We start from the raw sequence: 16,522 nt of genomic DNA on the forward strand, positions 1-16,522 counted from the left end.
AAACAAGAACAGCGAGCAAAAGAGTAGTTGGCGACCTGCCTCTGGCTGGAGAGTCTCTGAGTGAAAGTCAAAACTAGTGTCTAGTGCGAAAATTGACCTGCTACTGAGAGCGAAAAGTATACTACGAAAAGTGTACTATAAGTACTTTCGAACACATGCACTAGTGGCCAAAAGCTCAATATTGTCACCGTGTTGCTTTGGCTATCTCTATTATGTTTACTTTTAATGTTATATATATTTTAAGCGATTTGAATTCATCGCATAATATTTGTTTTAATAATCAAATAATGAAAGCTGCGTTCTTTGCTTTTCAAGAAGTAGAAAAAATAATAAATATTTAAATTATTTTTAGTACTGTGACTTTGACTGTCATCGATGTGATGTATATGAAATACGACTATCATTATTAATATACTGGCTGAACGTGCGCAAAGTGCATTCTAGCGCGATGAGTTAAACATGTAGTTAATATTACCTCAGTTGATACATTACAGCGATAGTTTAGTCTACGCTCCGGATGCTCGATTACACAAGCGATACACGTGGATCGAGTAAATCGTATGAAGTTCATTTGCAATGAATTTCCGGCATAATCCCAGAGAAAATGTAAAATAGATCTATCATACTTGGATATACTTATTATATGTACATTATAATTCAATTTTAAAAAAGAAAAAGATTTTGCTCAATAAGTTATTAGTTATTAGTAAATGTTTTATAAAGTTAAAAATTGTGTCATAAGATTTATTTATTAAACCAATAATCTAATTGTATATTTTATCCGAGTTGAAAATCTTTTCGTCAATCAATATTTTAATGTCTTACCATAATTAATAAAAAATTTACTATTATATGTTAGAGATAATGTTGATATTTTGCATAATAAAAAAATAATACATTTTTATGATTATCAATAAAATATCAAATAAAAATAATAAGAAATATTTTGTGTATAATATATTTATAAATATATAAGTATATTATAAAAAAAATAAATTGTGGAAACAATTTTTTTCAAAATGTTACATTTGATAAGTATAATCATTAATAATCATTGATGAATAAATATTCTCTTCCAAGTGATTATTAGTGCTGCTTGAATTTCATCAAATACGCTTTTGCATTGTTCGATGTGCGAATGCACGAAATGATGTGCAAAATTATTGTCAAATAATGCTTGACCAATAGGGAGTAAATAATTGTGCGGTGTGCGATGCCATTTATGAGATAAATTGCTCAAATCATCGTGGTAATCGATAGTTTATCTTTCCTTTGCTATCAGTTGTTTATTTTCCAATGTCCTGTCAACCTGTGCTCTCTGCTCGCATTTTATAGTAAACACTGCACATGCGTGGGTTTTCTGTTATTTTATTTAACTGGAGAGTGTTTTTTAACGAAAACATTAGCATATTGAAATATCTATGCGAAAGAAACACATTTTATCTTTTTCCCTGTGGAAATTTAATTTTAGCGAAATAATATATCACTGTTAATATCAAAAAATAAAAAATTGATTTACGAGAATATACAAGAATAGAAAAATGAATAAAAGCTTTGCACGTGATTTTAAAAAGTAAAAGCCTTCTAGTAATAGTGTTAAAGCGAAAAGCGGATAATGAAAAGACTTGGTGCGAAAATTGCCCGAATTATCTCGAAGCAACAATAAAGAGTTTACGAGTAAACTGTAACGAGTAACTGTTGTTAGGCAAGGATTGTATGTCGAGCAACGAAAGCTACTAATTCGATTATATTACAGTGCGGCGAAGAATTTTACGATATTTAATATCCATAACAACTTATTTTCTCGACGGAAGTTCGATAATAAGCCACTTGCAATTTTCAACAAAGTTTCCGAACGGAAAACCTCTCGTATCTACTTGCTGTTGCAACGTTGACGAGTACGACGCGCGTAAGTAATTTATTCCAGTGGAACTTTTTAATATTGATAGAATGCGGATGAGTTATTGTCAATTTTTCCGCGCCGACACGTTGAATCAGCTCAAAAAATATTGCTGTTTAGGAAATAAAGATATAATAATTATTATAGCTTAATTTGTAAAATTTTTAAATTTTTTCTTTGCATCTTCTTTCCTAGAATTTTTTTTCACTGGTTTGTATAAATACTTTAACTTTATAATTTTCTTAATTTTTCAAATTATATAATCTTATGATATAATGTACCCCTGGCAGTAACAATTATAAGTTCGTAATGACATCTAAATGTAACATTTTATATTATATAGTTTTTTCAAGAAAACTTCTTTTCAAAAAATAATTAAAACCGTATATAGTACGCTATATATTTTATTGCGGACATTACTTTCGCGTAACAAATGGGTGAAAGAGACTCGTTTTATGTATGTATGTATGTATGTATGTATGTATGTATGTACGTATATATATATATATACACACCAGAATTATATTTTAACTTTTAATAGTGCTCTGTATAATAAATCCGCAGCGGAATGTTAAATTATTCACGATGATTGTCACTTTCACTTTTTTGTAATACTTTTTTATTCTATTATTCCTGTAATAAAATAAACAGGTCAAGTTTGTCTGTTTTTCTTATTGTTAGACTTATTGCTAGCTTCTTTACCATTACATATTTTCTTCGCCGTAAGGCGTCGCATTCTTCCAGTAAAATTTTCCTACTTCTAGAATTCTCTTTTATCTGTCATGAACATGAGGCTGTATAATTACACGTTTTATAATTGGATCATAATTGCTTATCATTTTAATTGCATTGGTTATAAACAACTTGATTACACATTTATATGAAACAGCGATAAAAAATTAACTAATTCAACTTTGAAAAAATGAGTGAAAATAGAAATTATAATTTAAGTTGTACATAGAATAATGTCTTTGTTATAATAAATATCAATTATTTAATAGACATAAAAAAGAAAAAGAGAGAAAGAGAGATATTTATAATAAAAGCTAATGGGTATTTTAGATAAGCTTATATAATTTATGTTAAAAAATAACAAAACATTACACATACTTATAAATCATAACTTAACCTTCAGATAAATTTTAATCAAAATTATTTCATACAAAATTTCACACAGTCATTTTCGATATATGTGTATATCATTTTTTAATGGATTTTGAATATCTAACACAATTAAAGATCTTTTATCTTAATTACATATTTCATTCAAATATAATACATCGATATATATCGTTGTGGACGGTGTAACGAGAAATGAGATAATTGGAAATTAATAACTCAATTCTATATATAAATGAAATTGTTTCAATTCATACATTTGTTGTACTCTAATTAATTTTATATAATTCACTGTCCCGTGTAAATAAATTTTGAAAACGGTTTCAAAACAATTTAATTTTAGAAAAATTTAACTTTAAAATATCACTTTCATCTAAATTCAGCGAACAATTACGTAAGATCTTATTCGCTTAAAATGGAGAAATTTGTTATTACAACCAAACACGGACTAAATTGATTATTTATTTATTATCATAATTTAATATCGCGGATTTTGTCTTGCTGTAAATTAATAATTAATTTATCACGTTTCTTCTTAATAGCAATGAAGTCATAATTGATATTTATTGCAATTATTATCTGACAATGAAAAATGAAAAACATTTTTTTTTTATAAAATAGAAATACTTAATTAAGTAAAAAAAATTCTTAATTTGATAACTAAATAAAATAAATGCCTGCTGTATACAACGTGTGCATAGAATATTTCTTTTATTCAATTAGCAAGTAAATATTGTTGCATTTTCATGATATCAAGCTACGCAGGCAAACCTCGCATATTGCAGAATATAAAAACCTCTAAATCGAGTAGCTTATGCAGCAGCTGGGACAGAAATTTCTGCAGAAGTATCATTGTCCTGTTTACCCGCCGTACGACGCGCTGCCGGCTATTTTTAGCAAAAATTCATATGAAAATATCGCGCACGCACGTATCAGTTGACTTTATTGAAAGCCATCGAATGTGATACACATTTTACATGATGTTTCTAGGCACACAAATTCAAGGACCAAAACAGCTTGTTATCTGAAGATTGCAAAATGTATAAAATAATAGTTTTCTGAAGTCAGTTCTTATTTTGCTCAAGGAGCTCTATTTGCAGAGGAAAATGCATTCGAGAACGTCTCCTCGCCGCGATTCGCTTTTCTCCAAAGTGATCGATTCAATCAACGTCTACGTCATTATTCTGTAAACTCTCGGATAATCATTTCGACGCGCACGATGTTAAGCTCAACCGATCACAAGATTAATTCAATTCGCTCGACGCAAGTCGTCGAACGGTGTTTGGTTCGTTGACGGATCGTAAAAATCATCTGACGTTACACTTGCGGTGCGTTTAAGCGACACGTTTATATGATTGGCAATAAATTATTCCAGGCGAAAATGTGCTGTGAGAGAGTCGACGAACGGAAAGTATGATAGAATCAAATGTGTTCATACGCATTTCGCATTCTCGATTTTTATTTTGCCATTGAAACGATTTATACGCGTTACGCATCAAACATATTTCTCACACATTTTGTCTTATTTCGCAACTGTCATTGTATCGAATGCTATGTCATTGTCGTATAGCCGTATATTATTTATATGCATTTACGAAACAATTCGGAAATATATGAAAAATATAAAAAAGCAAAGAAAGACATATTTTACGTTACAGGATTAATCGCTGTAATTATATATACGATATTCATAGTAATTATGTACGTTGCATGTATAATAGTTAGAGAAATAATAGAATGGTATATATTTTTCCACAACATAAACTATATTTTATAATCTAAATTAATTAAAAATAAAAAATAAATCATAATTATTAGAACTAGTTTTTGTTTTAACTCATATAATGTGTGTCAACATGGTTATTTTGAACAGAATTCATATAAAATTTTAGTTTTTTTAGGCAGAATGTATAATAAAAAAGCTTTTTTACTATATAATAATTTACATATTAATAAATCTATCCAACTTTTTTGGTAATAGTTAGAAGGATTCTGATATTTCTAGTAAAAAGTGTATTTTTTGAAAAATGAGGCAGACATTTATTTTTAAAAAGTTTTTGTAAATTTGTAAATATAATTATGGTAGCACACGCGCATAGAAATAGACATGAGGAAAATGTCATTCAGCGTCGATTAATGTTACTCGCGTTATACAGATGTTCGCTTAAGTGCTATGTATACATATACAGCAGCGATTCTCGCTAATTCGACGTCACACGTCTGTGCATTTAATTTGCAGTCACGAGACGCATTTCTACGTTTTGCCAAGTCGCGTACGTTCCATCTTGTGACGTTTATTCGCTTTCCATAAAGCGCATTCTGCACGACGGCGAATTGACGTTACTGTCGAAAAATTGCCGGCGGTGCGGTATGCAAATGGCGTATGTATTTTTCACGAACGTCGTACGTATTTTATCGTTTCAGGAGGCGCTTTTCAACCCGAATTCTCCGGCCCTATCAGCAATCTAACCGTGCCACTCGGGAGGGACGCCACTTTCACGTGTCTAGTGAAACATCTAGGAGGTTACAGGGTAAGTTGCATGAAAAGCGACGACGTGCCTGTGATGTCGTAACGTTCGCTTAACTTCTTGGGGTTTCACTTAACTTCTGAAAGGATGCTCCTTTAAAAAATCATATCTGCTACTAGGATAAACTTTCGCGGCGTATGTATCTTTCGCGATAACTACCACAAAAAATCTTATAAGATACAAAGTAAAAAAAAAAAAGAGATAACATGACTACACACACAATACATCATCGAAAGATTATTATACGTTATAAATTGCATATTTGTTGATGCTTCTTATTATAATAAAATAGAATTAATATTATAATATAAATTTTAATTCGGAAATTAGTTTTTATCTCCTTCAACAAAAAAAGAAGCAAATCTGTAATGAGGAAAAGACACTCGACAACAGACACGTATCCGGAAAATACATTTAACGCGTTGAATAATTCATCTGTACAATTTTCACGGGCGCAAAAGTCGATCTTGAAATCTGCAAAATTCCCACTTAAAGAACTCGAGAGGTATTTTTCCGCTCACTTTGCCCGACTTCTACTTTCAGACCGAGAATTTTTATCGATACACGTGCGTATAAAGAAGCTATGAACGGCCCGACGTTTTTTTTCCAAAACGTATTAACGAAATCTTTCTATAAAGCTAATCTTGTATTATATTATATATCGCGTTATCAATCTTGGATACGCGCACTTTACGGCAAAATTCAACTTGACTTATACCATTTGTTACTACTAGCCGCAAATTTGCACGTTACAAGACAACGAAATTTAATAACGCTTTTAGCCATACCGTGAGATTATCTTCTTCACGAATTATCGGTTTTCTTCGCGCGTTTGTTTGCACAAATTGTATTACGCTACGGTGGAAACCAGTATAATCCCAGCAGCAACTGATTATACTATTATACTATTATGGTATAATCAGTTGTTTCGAACCGTCATAGTAGTATTTACTCGTAGGTGTAGTAAAAGATTTATTGAGACTCGCATTGCTACTCATGTCTGACATGTCTGTTTACGGAATTGAAGTAATAGAAATTAAATCTATATATTAGAAGATTCGATTACGTTTTACATCAAGTCGAATCTTTATTGACAACTCAGTGAAGTAAAAGCAAATATCAATATCTGAATAATACACCAGCTATTTTATTTTTTAATTAATATTTGATCCCCTCCCCCCTCCTCTCTCTCGCTCTCTGTCTTTCTCTTTCTTTGTTTTTCTATCTTGCATGTCACAGATTGTATTGTATAATTATTATTATACCGTTAATTTAATCGCGCGGTACACAACGAGAACATCGATTATATGCAAATAAATGTCAACGCCTCGCGTCGGTCAAATTAAAGCAATTCCAAGCGGAGAATCATGATAATTAAATTTATGTGAAGTACAACTGCGATGTGCTAGAGATCCGTCGTTACCAGACATAGTCAAAAGATGGTCTCTCCATTTATAGTTCACTGTCTGAAGGAATTTAAAAGTCAAATTGAAAGAGTGACTGAGACTTACAAGCGAGCCACTTTACCAATGTTTTTTTAAACGATTCTATGTTGAGGAATTGCAATATCTATTGAATAAGAGCTTTGATAGTCATGATTAAAATGAGTCTCTTGTAATCGAGAAGCGTCAACTTTACCCTTATTTCTTTGTAAACAAATTAAATTGAGAGATCAATTTCTTTACTAACGGAAGAATATATAATATATATAGATATACATTTTCATATTCAAAAAATGAGAAGATTATGAAGTTGTTGCGTCTGTCATTTCAAAGACAAGGAAGATCATTGGATTTTTCTTGCCTCAGAGACACGAAGACCATCGATACTCTCTTCGTCGATAGAATATTTGTGTAGCCGCTATCGTAAGAATACACACGTAAGAATAATAAGAGACAGAAAAGAGAGAGAGAGAGAGAGAGAGAGAGAGAGAGAGAGAGAGAAAAAGTCGCGGCATGATGATATCTGGTTTTCTATTACTAGTTCGGGAGTAGGCGCGTACGTGGTGTAACCATGGGCTATGTGTGCGTGTACGTGCATTCGCTTGCTCGCTCGCGTGAAATCGCGAGAGCTCCTCACTTCGGGATTCGGAATATTCTAAGGAAAATGCAAATATCGCTGAAAGTTTGGCCAAGGGGAATCGCGCGTGTCAATCCGTGTGTGTATGTGTGTGTGCGTGTGTGTGTGAATATATGTATGTGTATACGTCTGCATGCTTGCACACCTCAGGATAGGCATCCCCCACATCTGTTTGTATTCCGCAGTCGGATGCCTGTGAGGAAATTGCGGCGTCTTCGACGAAATCCGCGACGCCGTCACCGCGATTTCCGGCAGCGACTCATCTCTCTCTCTCTCTCTCTCTCTATCTATCTATCTATCTATCTATCTATCTATCTATCTATCTATCTATCTATCTATCCATCCATCTATCTATTTAGCTGTCTCTCTCTCTCTCTCTCTCTCTCTCGTTTTCTGTCATCCCTATTAAGGCCTCGATCTGGCGATTGATGTTCCAGGTCGGTTGGGTAAAAGCGGACACGAAGGCGATTCAGGCGATACACGATCACGTGATCACGCACAACCAGAGGGTGTCCGTGTCCCATAGTGACCATAGTATGTGGAATCTTCACATCAAGGGTGTTCAGAAAGAGGACGGCGGTCTTTACATGTGTCAGATCAATACGGATCCCATGAAGAGTCAGGTATGTAAGCTCACCAAGCTTCTACTCTAAAACGATACGGGTGGATACATAGGTACACGGCTGTGACTGCAATTTGTCGTCTCACACACGATAGCTCTGATTAATTCAGAGTCCATTTTTTTTACGTAAATTATTCACATATATTTTATAACGTTATTTATAATTAGATACATGACTAATTTTTTTTTAATTATCCAATGACTACTGTAGTACCGATTTATGAGCTGCCGATGCACTGCGTGAATCAAGCGGTCCCATCGCAAGTTTTTCCGTTTCAATTATAAAGTTTGCGTCATTCATTCAAATATCGAGAGCAATATCCGTTTCGGACATACCATCCGTCTCGTCGCCGTTAATACTGACCAACGGGTAAATCTAACGAGATGCAAGTTTCGCGAAGGATCTTTCGCAACGACTCTGTGGTGGCGGAAGTATCGTTAGGAAGTTCCCGAGAGAGAGAGGGAGAGAGAGAGAGAGAGAGAGAGGGAAAGAGATGGCTTCTAATAGCAGTTTACCGCTGTTTTAGAAACTCGTGGAATTTACTTAGGCGCGGAAACGGTGATATATTTCTTGAGCATTTTCGGTAATTACGCTTCTTTTATGATTATCTAACTAGATGATAAATTTCTTTAAAAGTTCTTAAAAAAATAACCGGTTCACACTTATGTACCTGTGTGTGCCCGCGTATAATTATTTTAAAATATATAAACTTTAAGTTGTAATAAACAAATTTATTATATATAAATATAATATATATTTATTTTTTTGATATAAAATCTCTTAAAATATTGTAGAATAAATAATAATAAATATTATTATAATAACAAGTTTCAATACCTTTTAATAGATATATCTATATTTTCTGTTATTACTAATTTCGATACTTGGCCGCGATGTAGTAAACTCTGAAATATATAGCTCTTGTTTGAAATTAGCCGTGGCAAACCGACAAACTCGGTGAAATAACTAATTGGGACGACCCTATCGACGACTGTATTTAGGTCGATAAAGCATGTGGACACGTTCGTCAGTGGTCAAAAGGTCATATAATTTCGATGAGGCGTATAAATTTGTCTCTCATATTATATCTTTTATATTTTATTGCATATTTTATTCAATGATTATATGTGCGTTATACGTATATAAAATTCTAACAAACATTTCATGTTGCACATAATGAATATAATTTTTAATATTGGAAAACGATTTTATTACAATTATAAATTGCATTAGATTAATTTTATTTAATTTGGATTATAAACTAGATTTATTTTTTAACTTTATTTCGGTAAAATAAAATGCACCAATTACGAGATGGTGAAACTATAATTTATGTATATCTAATTTTAATCCTTAAAGTTTTATTCTCCAGACATTCCAAACAAGTGGAAGTTAACTGTAACACAAATGAGAATACGCGACAGAAAATTTTTATGTAATAAAAAATTTTCAAATTTTTGCATCACAATTTTCTTTTTCTATCTCATTTCATAATATTATATACATAAAAAAATATATATTATTTCACTCATGCATAAATCGATAAAACTTTGTCATATATTTAATATAAGTTTGATACAAATCTATCAACTTTTACTTGATAAGAAGTCTATCGATAATAGAATAGAATAAGCCGATTCAAAGTGACTTATCATAATGTTACTACGTACATCCAATAAAATACGTCATAAGAAACGATAATAATGTGTTCTCATGCGTAAATATTCTACATTATTCCGCGACAATCGGCTTTAAAAGGAATACGACTTCTTACGCTTCAGCCTGAACTTTACGAAAACCGATGATTTTTCGATAGAGACTCATAAAAAAGTTACTGAATGCGATTCGTATCTTTAATATTGTCCGTGCATTTATTCAGACTTGTGCGAGAAAAGAATGTTCTGCACGGTCATTAATGATCTATCAATAAAAGCGAATAAAAATCATATTATCTGTGTAAAAATTTTGTTTAAAGATATAAGTATACATATCTACTAAAAATTTTTTTATTTTTATTTATATAAATATTACATTTTAAATCGATTGTTTTTTATAGCTGAAATTCGAAATTAATATTTTCAATCTTTTTAATATCTAATTTTACCTATGTTTGTAGCTAATTGGAAAATAATAAAACGGGATTGGAAAATAATAAAATAAGGAGCAGATATTGATCGAATGATACGCTTTTCTTCATCGCGAAAATCGATTGCGATAAGTTGTCGTACAAAACAATTAATCGAGCGATTCGCTGCCAATAATGCCCGCATCGACAAAATGTCAAGATGCGCACGAGTTAATCGATAGTTGCTCAGTTACAGTCGGACCACGTCTCACTTGATTCACGTAATTAATCATCCCGGTCTCAGTTTGCTAACTATCATTAACATAATCCAGAGTTTAATACGCGCAATCGTATTCGCATTAGAACCCGGAAGACTTTTCAGGAACCCTTATTAAGTCCTTATTCACAATATAAATCTCATTTTTATTAAACATTTTTGCTTCTAAATCGCAATATATTGCAAGATAATGTTATCAAGAAAAAAGAAGAGATTCAAAATTCAGAAATCTGATTAGAGTATACAGAAATATATCAATCGCAAACATGGATAATACAATAATATACAATAAATAAGGATAAATGTAATCCTTCTTTGGTAATATTATTGATTTATTCATATTTATGATAAACACCGTATTTATTATCGTATTCATTACGTTCCTTTAGGCGAAACCTTTGGGCGACGTGAACGAGAAAGCGAGAGAATAACATAATGAAGATAGAGAAAGGCAGACTAAAGCGCTCGATTAGAGACAGCAACAGTGGCTGCAACCTCGTTTGCACATCTCCATACTTTCCGTCGTCTAATCGTCGTCGGTGACGCGCGATAGCACAAACCACAGTGGTATTACCCGCCGAGCTCTACCACAAGAGTATTAGCTCTGCTGCCGACATAACAATCTGTACAAGTATCGAAAGCATTTCGCCCTCCGCGTGCGCGCGGTTCGTAGACTCGCGGCATACTTAACGAACCCGGTAACTTAACGAGCCGTCTTCGCCATTTCGAGAACACCGATACCCCGTTTATGAATAGCGCCCCGAGTACCGATTAAATCCTCCACGCCCCTTCGTGTTAAAATATATATATATATATATATATATATATATATATATATACGGCGGCGTGTATATAATCTTATCAGAAAAGGATCGGAATATTAAGTCGTATTTAATGACTATTACACGCGGCCGGCGTAGTAATTCCCGATAAGAAAACGTGATGAAACAGCCGTCTCGCGTAAAATTGACTTTTAAGCGATGAAAAGTCGCAAAGGAGGGTCGACACGAAAGATAATCGATTAAAGATTATACGTTTGTATATTTTTCACGCGGCCAAGTTTTTCGAATCGAATAACGAAGAATAATCGCAAACAGCTTCTCAAAATTCGCACGCTCGCCTATTTAAATGCACGACACTTGAATAGTTAGACGATATAATTGTCTACTAACGCGTACAAAAATGTCGCTTTTTTTACGAGCGGGAGAAATTTTTCTCCGCGGTACGAAAGACGCTTAACGAGCCAATTTAGTTAAGCGCACCAGTCCTCCGCTCGTCCTTTCTATTTCCAGATAACATTTGCCTTGTCTTTCTTGAGATCGGAGTCTAGACCGCGGTTGTCTGGTTGCTTTAAAGTAACAGTTGGCTCGTCCGCCTCTTTCCGGCAAAGTGATACGGCATAAGACGCCGCTAGAAGTCGAGCCGAGATCTAATTTTCCGACATTTTGGATTGAATTCGCGCGAGCTCTTCCCTTCTAGTCTCCCTCTTTTTGCAAGGAAGAAAGCTGTAATCTTAAATAGTGCACGGAACGTAACACGCGAAACGAGGGTAGATGTCCTACTTGAACGTCAGTCGCTCTCTCTCTCTCTCTCTCTCTCTCTCTCTCTCTCTCTCTCTCTCTCTTTTCGCTTTACGAAATACCAGATTAAATAATGAACGCTTTGCGAGCAACACCGATAAATGTCGTGGCCAATCGATCGGCAAACTTTATGTAAAAATGAAATGCACGTAGCATGACGGAATAAAGATTATAAGAAATAAAATATCTACATAAAAGTTTTTCATAATAATTTCATTTTATATCGCCAGTGACTGAAATTATTCAGGAGGATTGTTTTTGTTAAAGATATAAATTCTGTAAAGAACGTGAAATGTGATTGGCTAAATTCTGTAATTATTTTATTGCGTATTAGAAATATATTTTGTTTCTTTTACCTCGCGTTCTTATATATATATATATATATATATAGGAACGCGAGGTTATATATATATATATATATATATATATATTGCGTCATACGTTTCGTTCTATGTGCACGTATGTGTGTGTTTTACACTGGTCTTTACTTTCTAAACTAAACATGTTTTGCCGCGAGCGGTTCAACCGCAGACTAATGGTTTACCAGGACATTCCACAATCTGATTGAAAACAAATCAAAATATAAAATCTTGTAACTGTATAAAAGGCACAAAATATATCAATACGTAGAGAGAGAAAAGATACAGTATATCATATTTTACTATTATTTCATTTGCTCTATTATCCTATATTCTATTATTACTTTACAATGTTAAAATTTGACAGAGTTTAGCATAAAGATTTTTCTCCAGAAATTATATTATCAATATTTTCTTTTGCATTTTTATTAAATCGCTAAAAAACTCAGCCGCCAAAGAAATAAATTGCCTCCTGTGTACGAACAAATTTGTCCTCTATAAATATAACTTTCCTTCTATAACAGATCGTCGTTCCTTTTCATTTTCTTCCTCATTCACGTGTATATATTATATATATTTTCACATATGTATGTATATATATATATATATATATATATATATATATATCAACAGTTAAAACACGATCGTCGCACTTCGTGAAGGATGCGGAGTCTCGCCTCTCGTAACTATGTTTCCTCGCTCGTTGCCGAATACGGCGGCGCCCTTTGCGCGTCGCTTATAATTCCGACTGCGTGTCTGATAAAATTTACTTGTACGTATGTAGAGACGTCGGCTTGCGCGTCGACTTGTGCGTCGTCTTTCTTGAAATTTCGCGTCACTTCTTCGGGGTTATCTGCATAATTCTGACGCGACGCGAAACGCACTGATTTAATCGAGTAATTGAATCGAATCTCGCGAAACTACCATGTATCCCTTGTAGATGTCTTATACAGTCCTTCCTAATGATTCAAAATGAGTCGTAGATCTTGTCCATACTACTTGAAACTAACTCAATTTTAATTAAAAATTACTACGATTAAATTTAAATTTTGTTTTTCCTTTAATTGTGTGATAATCTTCTAACCAAATATATCATATCGTATAATCAGATTACAGTTATTTAACTATGTTCGCTTACATAATCTTCATTTATTTCCAATTTTTATTTTACCCATAATAAATCAAGATATAGATTATAAAGGGACAACAAATACAAATTTAATATTTCATATCGAATGATGTTAATTCGAGGGGTTAGTCGCTGAGGTAATTTTTGTACATGGGCTAGGTAATTCAGCAGCAATCCCAGCAAAATTCTGGATAATCCAAGGTTATTATTGGTAAATCTAAATAATCTTTAGCGTTAAAATAATTTAAAGTAAAATTTCTTTTTCAAAATTTATTTTTAATTTTAGATACTATTAGGTAATCTTAAGTAATCCGAGATATAATTTAAGGATAATCCGTATCAAAGGGTAATTTTTGTACATTATAACTGTTAGTGACCAACCCCTCGTGTTAATTCAACTTATAAAATACACGATATGTGTAACTTTTTTGTTCAGCATCCACAGAACAAATACTAAAGAGAGTATAATTAATTTAGTTTCGTTTGATAAGATTGTCAATAATTAAAAAACATTATATGATTCCTTTATATACGAATATTGGCGAGATTACGTTGAGAGAAATTGCGCGCATACTTATGGATTAATAGTGATCCTGTAGTGCAAATCTGGCTAACGAGCGATAATGGGTCTCAACGGGCGTGTTGTTTGCGCGAATGCGTTTACCTTGTGATACACTTTATAAGACTAAATGATCTTGCACATTAATCACAATTGATATCACGTTTACAATATTGATTTATTAAATTCCATATTTATCTTCACATTTTGTTATATTTTAATAACGCTCCTATATAATGTATTGTGAATATATTAATTACGATACGTCGTAAATATAAAGATTTATTTTGCTTTTAAAAAAACTTCTTACTTTTGTTTTTATCGAAATAATACAGTTTGAAAATAATGAGCTTTCTGGAATAAATTCTCTTTATGGATAAGAGATTATTATTTATAGTATTAAAAAAAATTTAATAAATTAATTAATTATTGCTGATTTTACAAATAAAGATTTGATAAAATTAATTCAATCCCCAGCCTGCGAGAATTGATACAACCATTCGCAAGCGTGTATAATTAATTGACGATGCCAAGGAGTTTCACAATTTAGTGGCGATTCAACGTATGAGTTTACGCGCTCGGGCACGTGTCTCGTCATCGCTGTGCTGTGATAGGATAGGTGTGTAGGTAGATAGGTAGTAGGTACGCAGTTTGCATTCGTCGGGGTTGTTTCTGCAGTGGCGGCTTGCCAGACAACTCGGTTATAACGATTGAAGTTTCGTCGTAGCGTGGATTACATCCTCGTAATTGCGCGTACACTTCGTGCCTCCGCGTCTTGCGAAGACGAGAGAGAAAGAGAAAGAGAGAGAGAGAGAGAACGAGCGACGTGTGTGGAGTTTCCTTTAAATCGCAGGTGAAACGAGGAGAATCATGGGGGAGGAGTGAACACGGCGGGAAAGATACGGAGATGTGAAGGAGAAACAAGGAAGAGGTTCTTGCACTCGTACTAACGTCTCGTGAGTTGACGTACGACCGCCGACAAAAGTCGCCGACGCAGAGATGTTCGAGGTTGATCCTCTTTCTCTTCCTCGATTCTCTACCGCGCTCTACTGTCTTCCCGCTTGGGAATTATAAGGTGATAACGCCTCCGCGCGGGCGCGCTGATAAGCGTCGAATGTGTAGTTAGCGCTTTATCCCGAAAAATTATTTTACATCTTGCAGGAAAATGTGCTATACATCTAGCATTTCGATGGCATCAAATGTTATTCTGTATTGTCTCTCAACAATGAGCCGTTAAATTTTCGTAACATATATAACGAAATTTAAATTTTATTTTAAAATTAAGGTTCACTCTTCAAAATTATCAATAAATTTTGCTATACGATAATTTAGGAAATTGTACTTATAGAGTTTTATTATCACGAAAATAATAAGTATTTAATTATTTTTTATTCTTGTATTAAAATACTTTTACATGGAGAATAAATTAAAATATTAAAATTATTAAGAAATAATCTTTTTATATTTATTTAAATTATTAGCAAAATGAATATGGATTATAGTTGAAAGCCACAATTTTTGTGCACGTGACTCACGTGTAACTCGTGTAACACGTGATTGTGACGTAATTGTCAAACATCAAACGAATAATAATGATTGTACCGACTGATAGTTACATGATGTTTAACGCTACTATACGCACCTTTAATTAACGAATAATCCACAATACACACCGATATCTGCACTGGACGGCAGCAAGTTGCGCGGCAATAATATGTTACCCCCCTCGAGCTAAAATATATCGAGAGCAAGACACTAGAGATTTAGAGACGCTCGCGTTATCCGCTGCCTTATAACTGTACTTCGTAATCTACTAATGCAACGAAAAACGGGGAAAACTGACATAAAATGAATAAAAAGCTTCTGCAAATTGTTCTTCTATTACGTTCAGAATCAAAATTCAAAATTTAATCAGTCAATGATATTATCACGCTTTTGCCAAATGCAATTATCCAATTAGTCTTAAGAAATTAAGTACTCTCTGCAGAGTAGAAATACGCCTGTTTTCATTAATTCCGCATTTTTATTTAAATGCGTTTTTCCGCTCTCGCAGCGAATCCGGTTATTTTAAACACTATTTCCATAGCAGCGTCATATGCCGCGACGAGGGAAATAAAGCGAGCTATATGTCATCAACTCTGATTCGCTTGTTGTTATCAACGCTGCACGCTGGATGAGCCACATTTGCGCGCAATGCCGTATCATATTAATGGGAAAAAATATGCTTCTCTCTCTCGCAATAAACCGTGTACTAAGTTTTTTTGCAGAATATGATTGAAGTTAGAGACATAATTAAAGCTCTGG

General features: G+C 33.3%; 1 protein-coding gene and 1 long non-coding RNA gene across 11 annotated transcripts in view; one reads left to right on the forward strand and one right to left on the reverse strand.

Moving 5' to 3' along the window:
* Window positions 1-16,522, reverse strand: part of LOC140672214 (uncharacterized) — a 214,800-nt gene that overhangs the window by 91,275 nt on the left and 107,003 nt on the right. The gene's annotated exons all lie outside the window — the stretch shown is intronic.
* Window positions 1-16,522, forward strand: part of LOC140672211 (lachesin) — a 78,560-nt gene that overhangs the window by 30,040 nt on the left and 31,998 nt on the right. For all 3 annotated transcript variants that reach the window (XR_012047851.1, XM_072904135.1, XM_072904136.1), the window contains exons 3-4: window positions 5,444-5,550; window positions 8,064-8,249. Coding sequence is in view for 2 of the 3 variants with exons in the window: in XM_072904135.1 (XP_072760236.1) it covers window positions 5,444-5,550; window positions 8,064-8,249 (293 nt within the window). In the remaining variant the exon portion in view is untranslated. The remainder of the gene's footprint in view (window positions 1-5,443; window positions 5,551-8,063; window positions 8,250-16,522) is intronic.

Source organism: Anoplolepis gracilipes, chromosome 13 (assembly GCF_047496725.1).
Source record: "Anoplolepis gracilipes chromosome 13, ASM4749672v1, whole genome shotgun sequence".
NCBI lineage: Eukaryota > Metazoa > Arthropoda > Insecta > Hymenoptera > Formicidae > Anoplolepis > Anoplolepis gracilipes.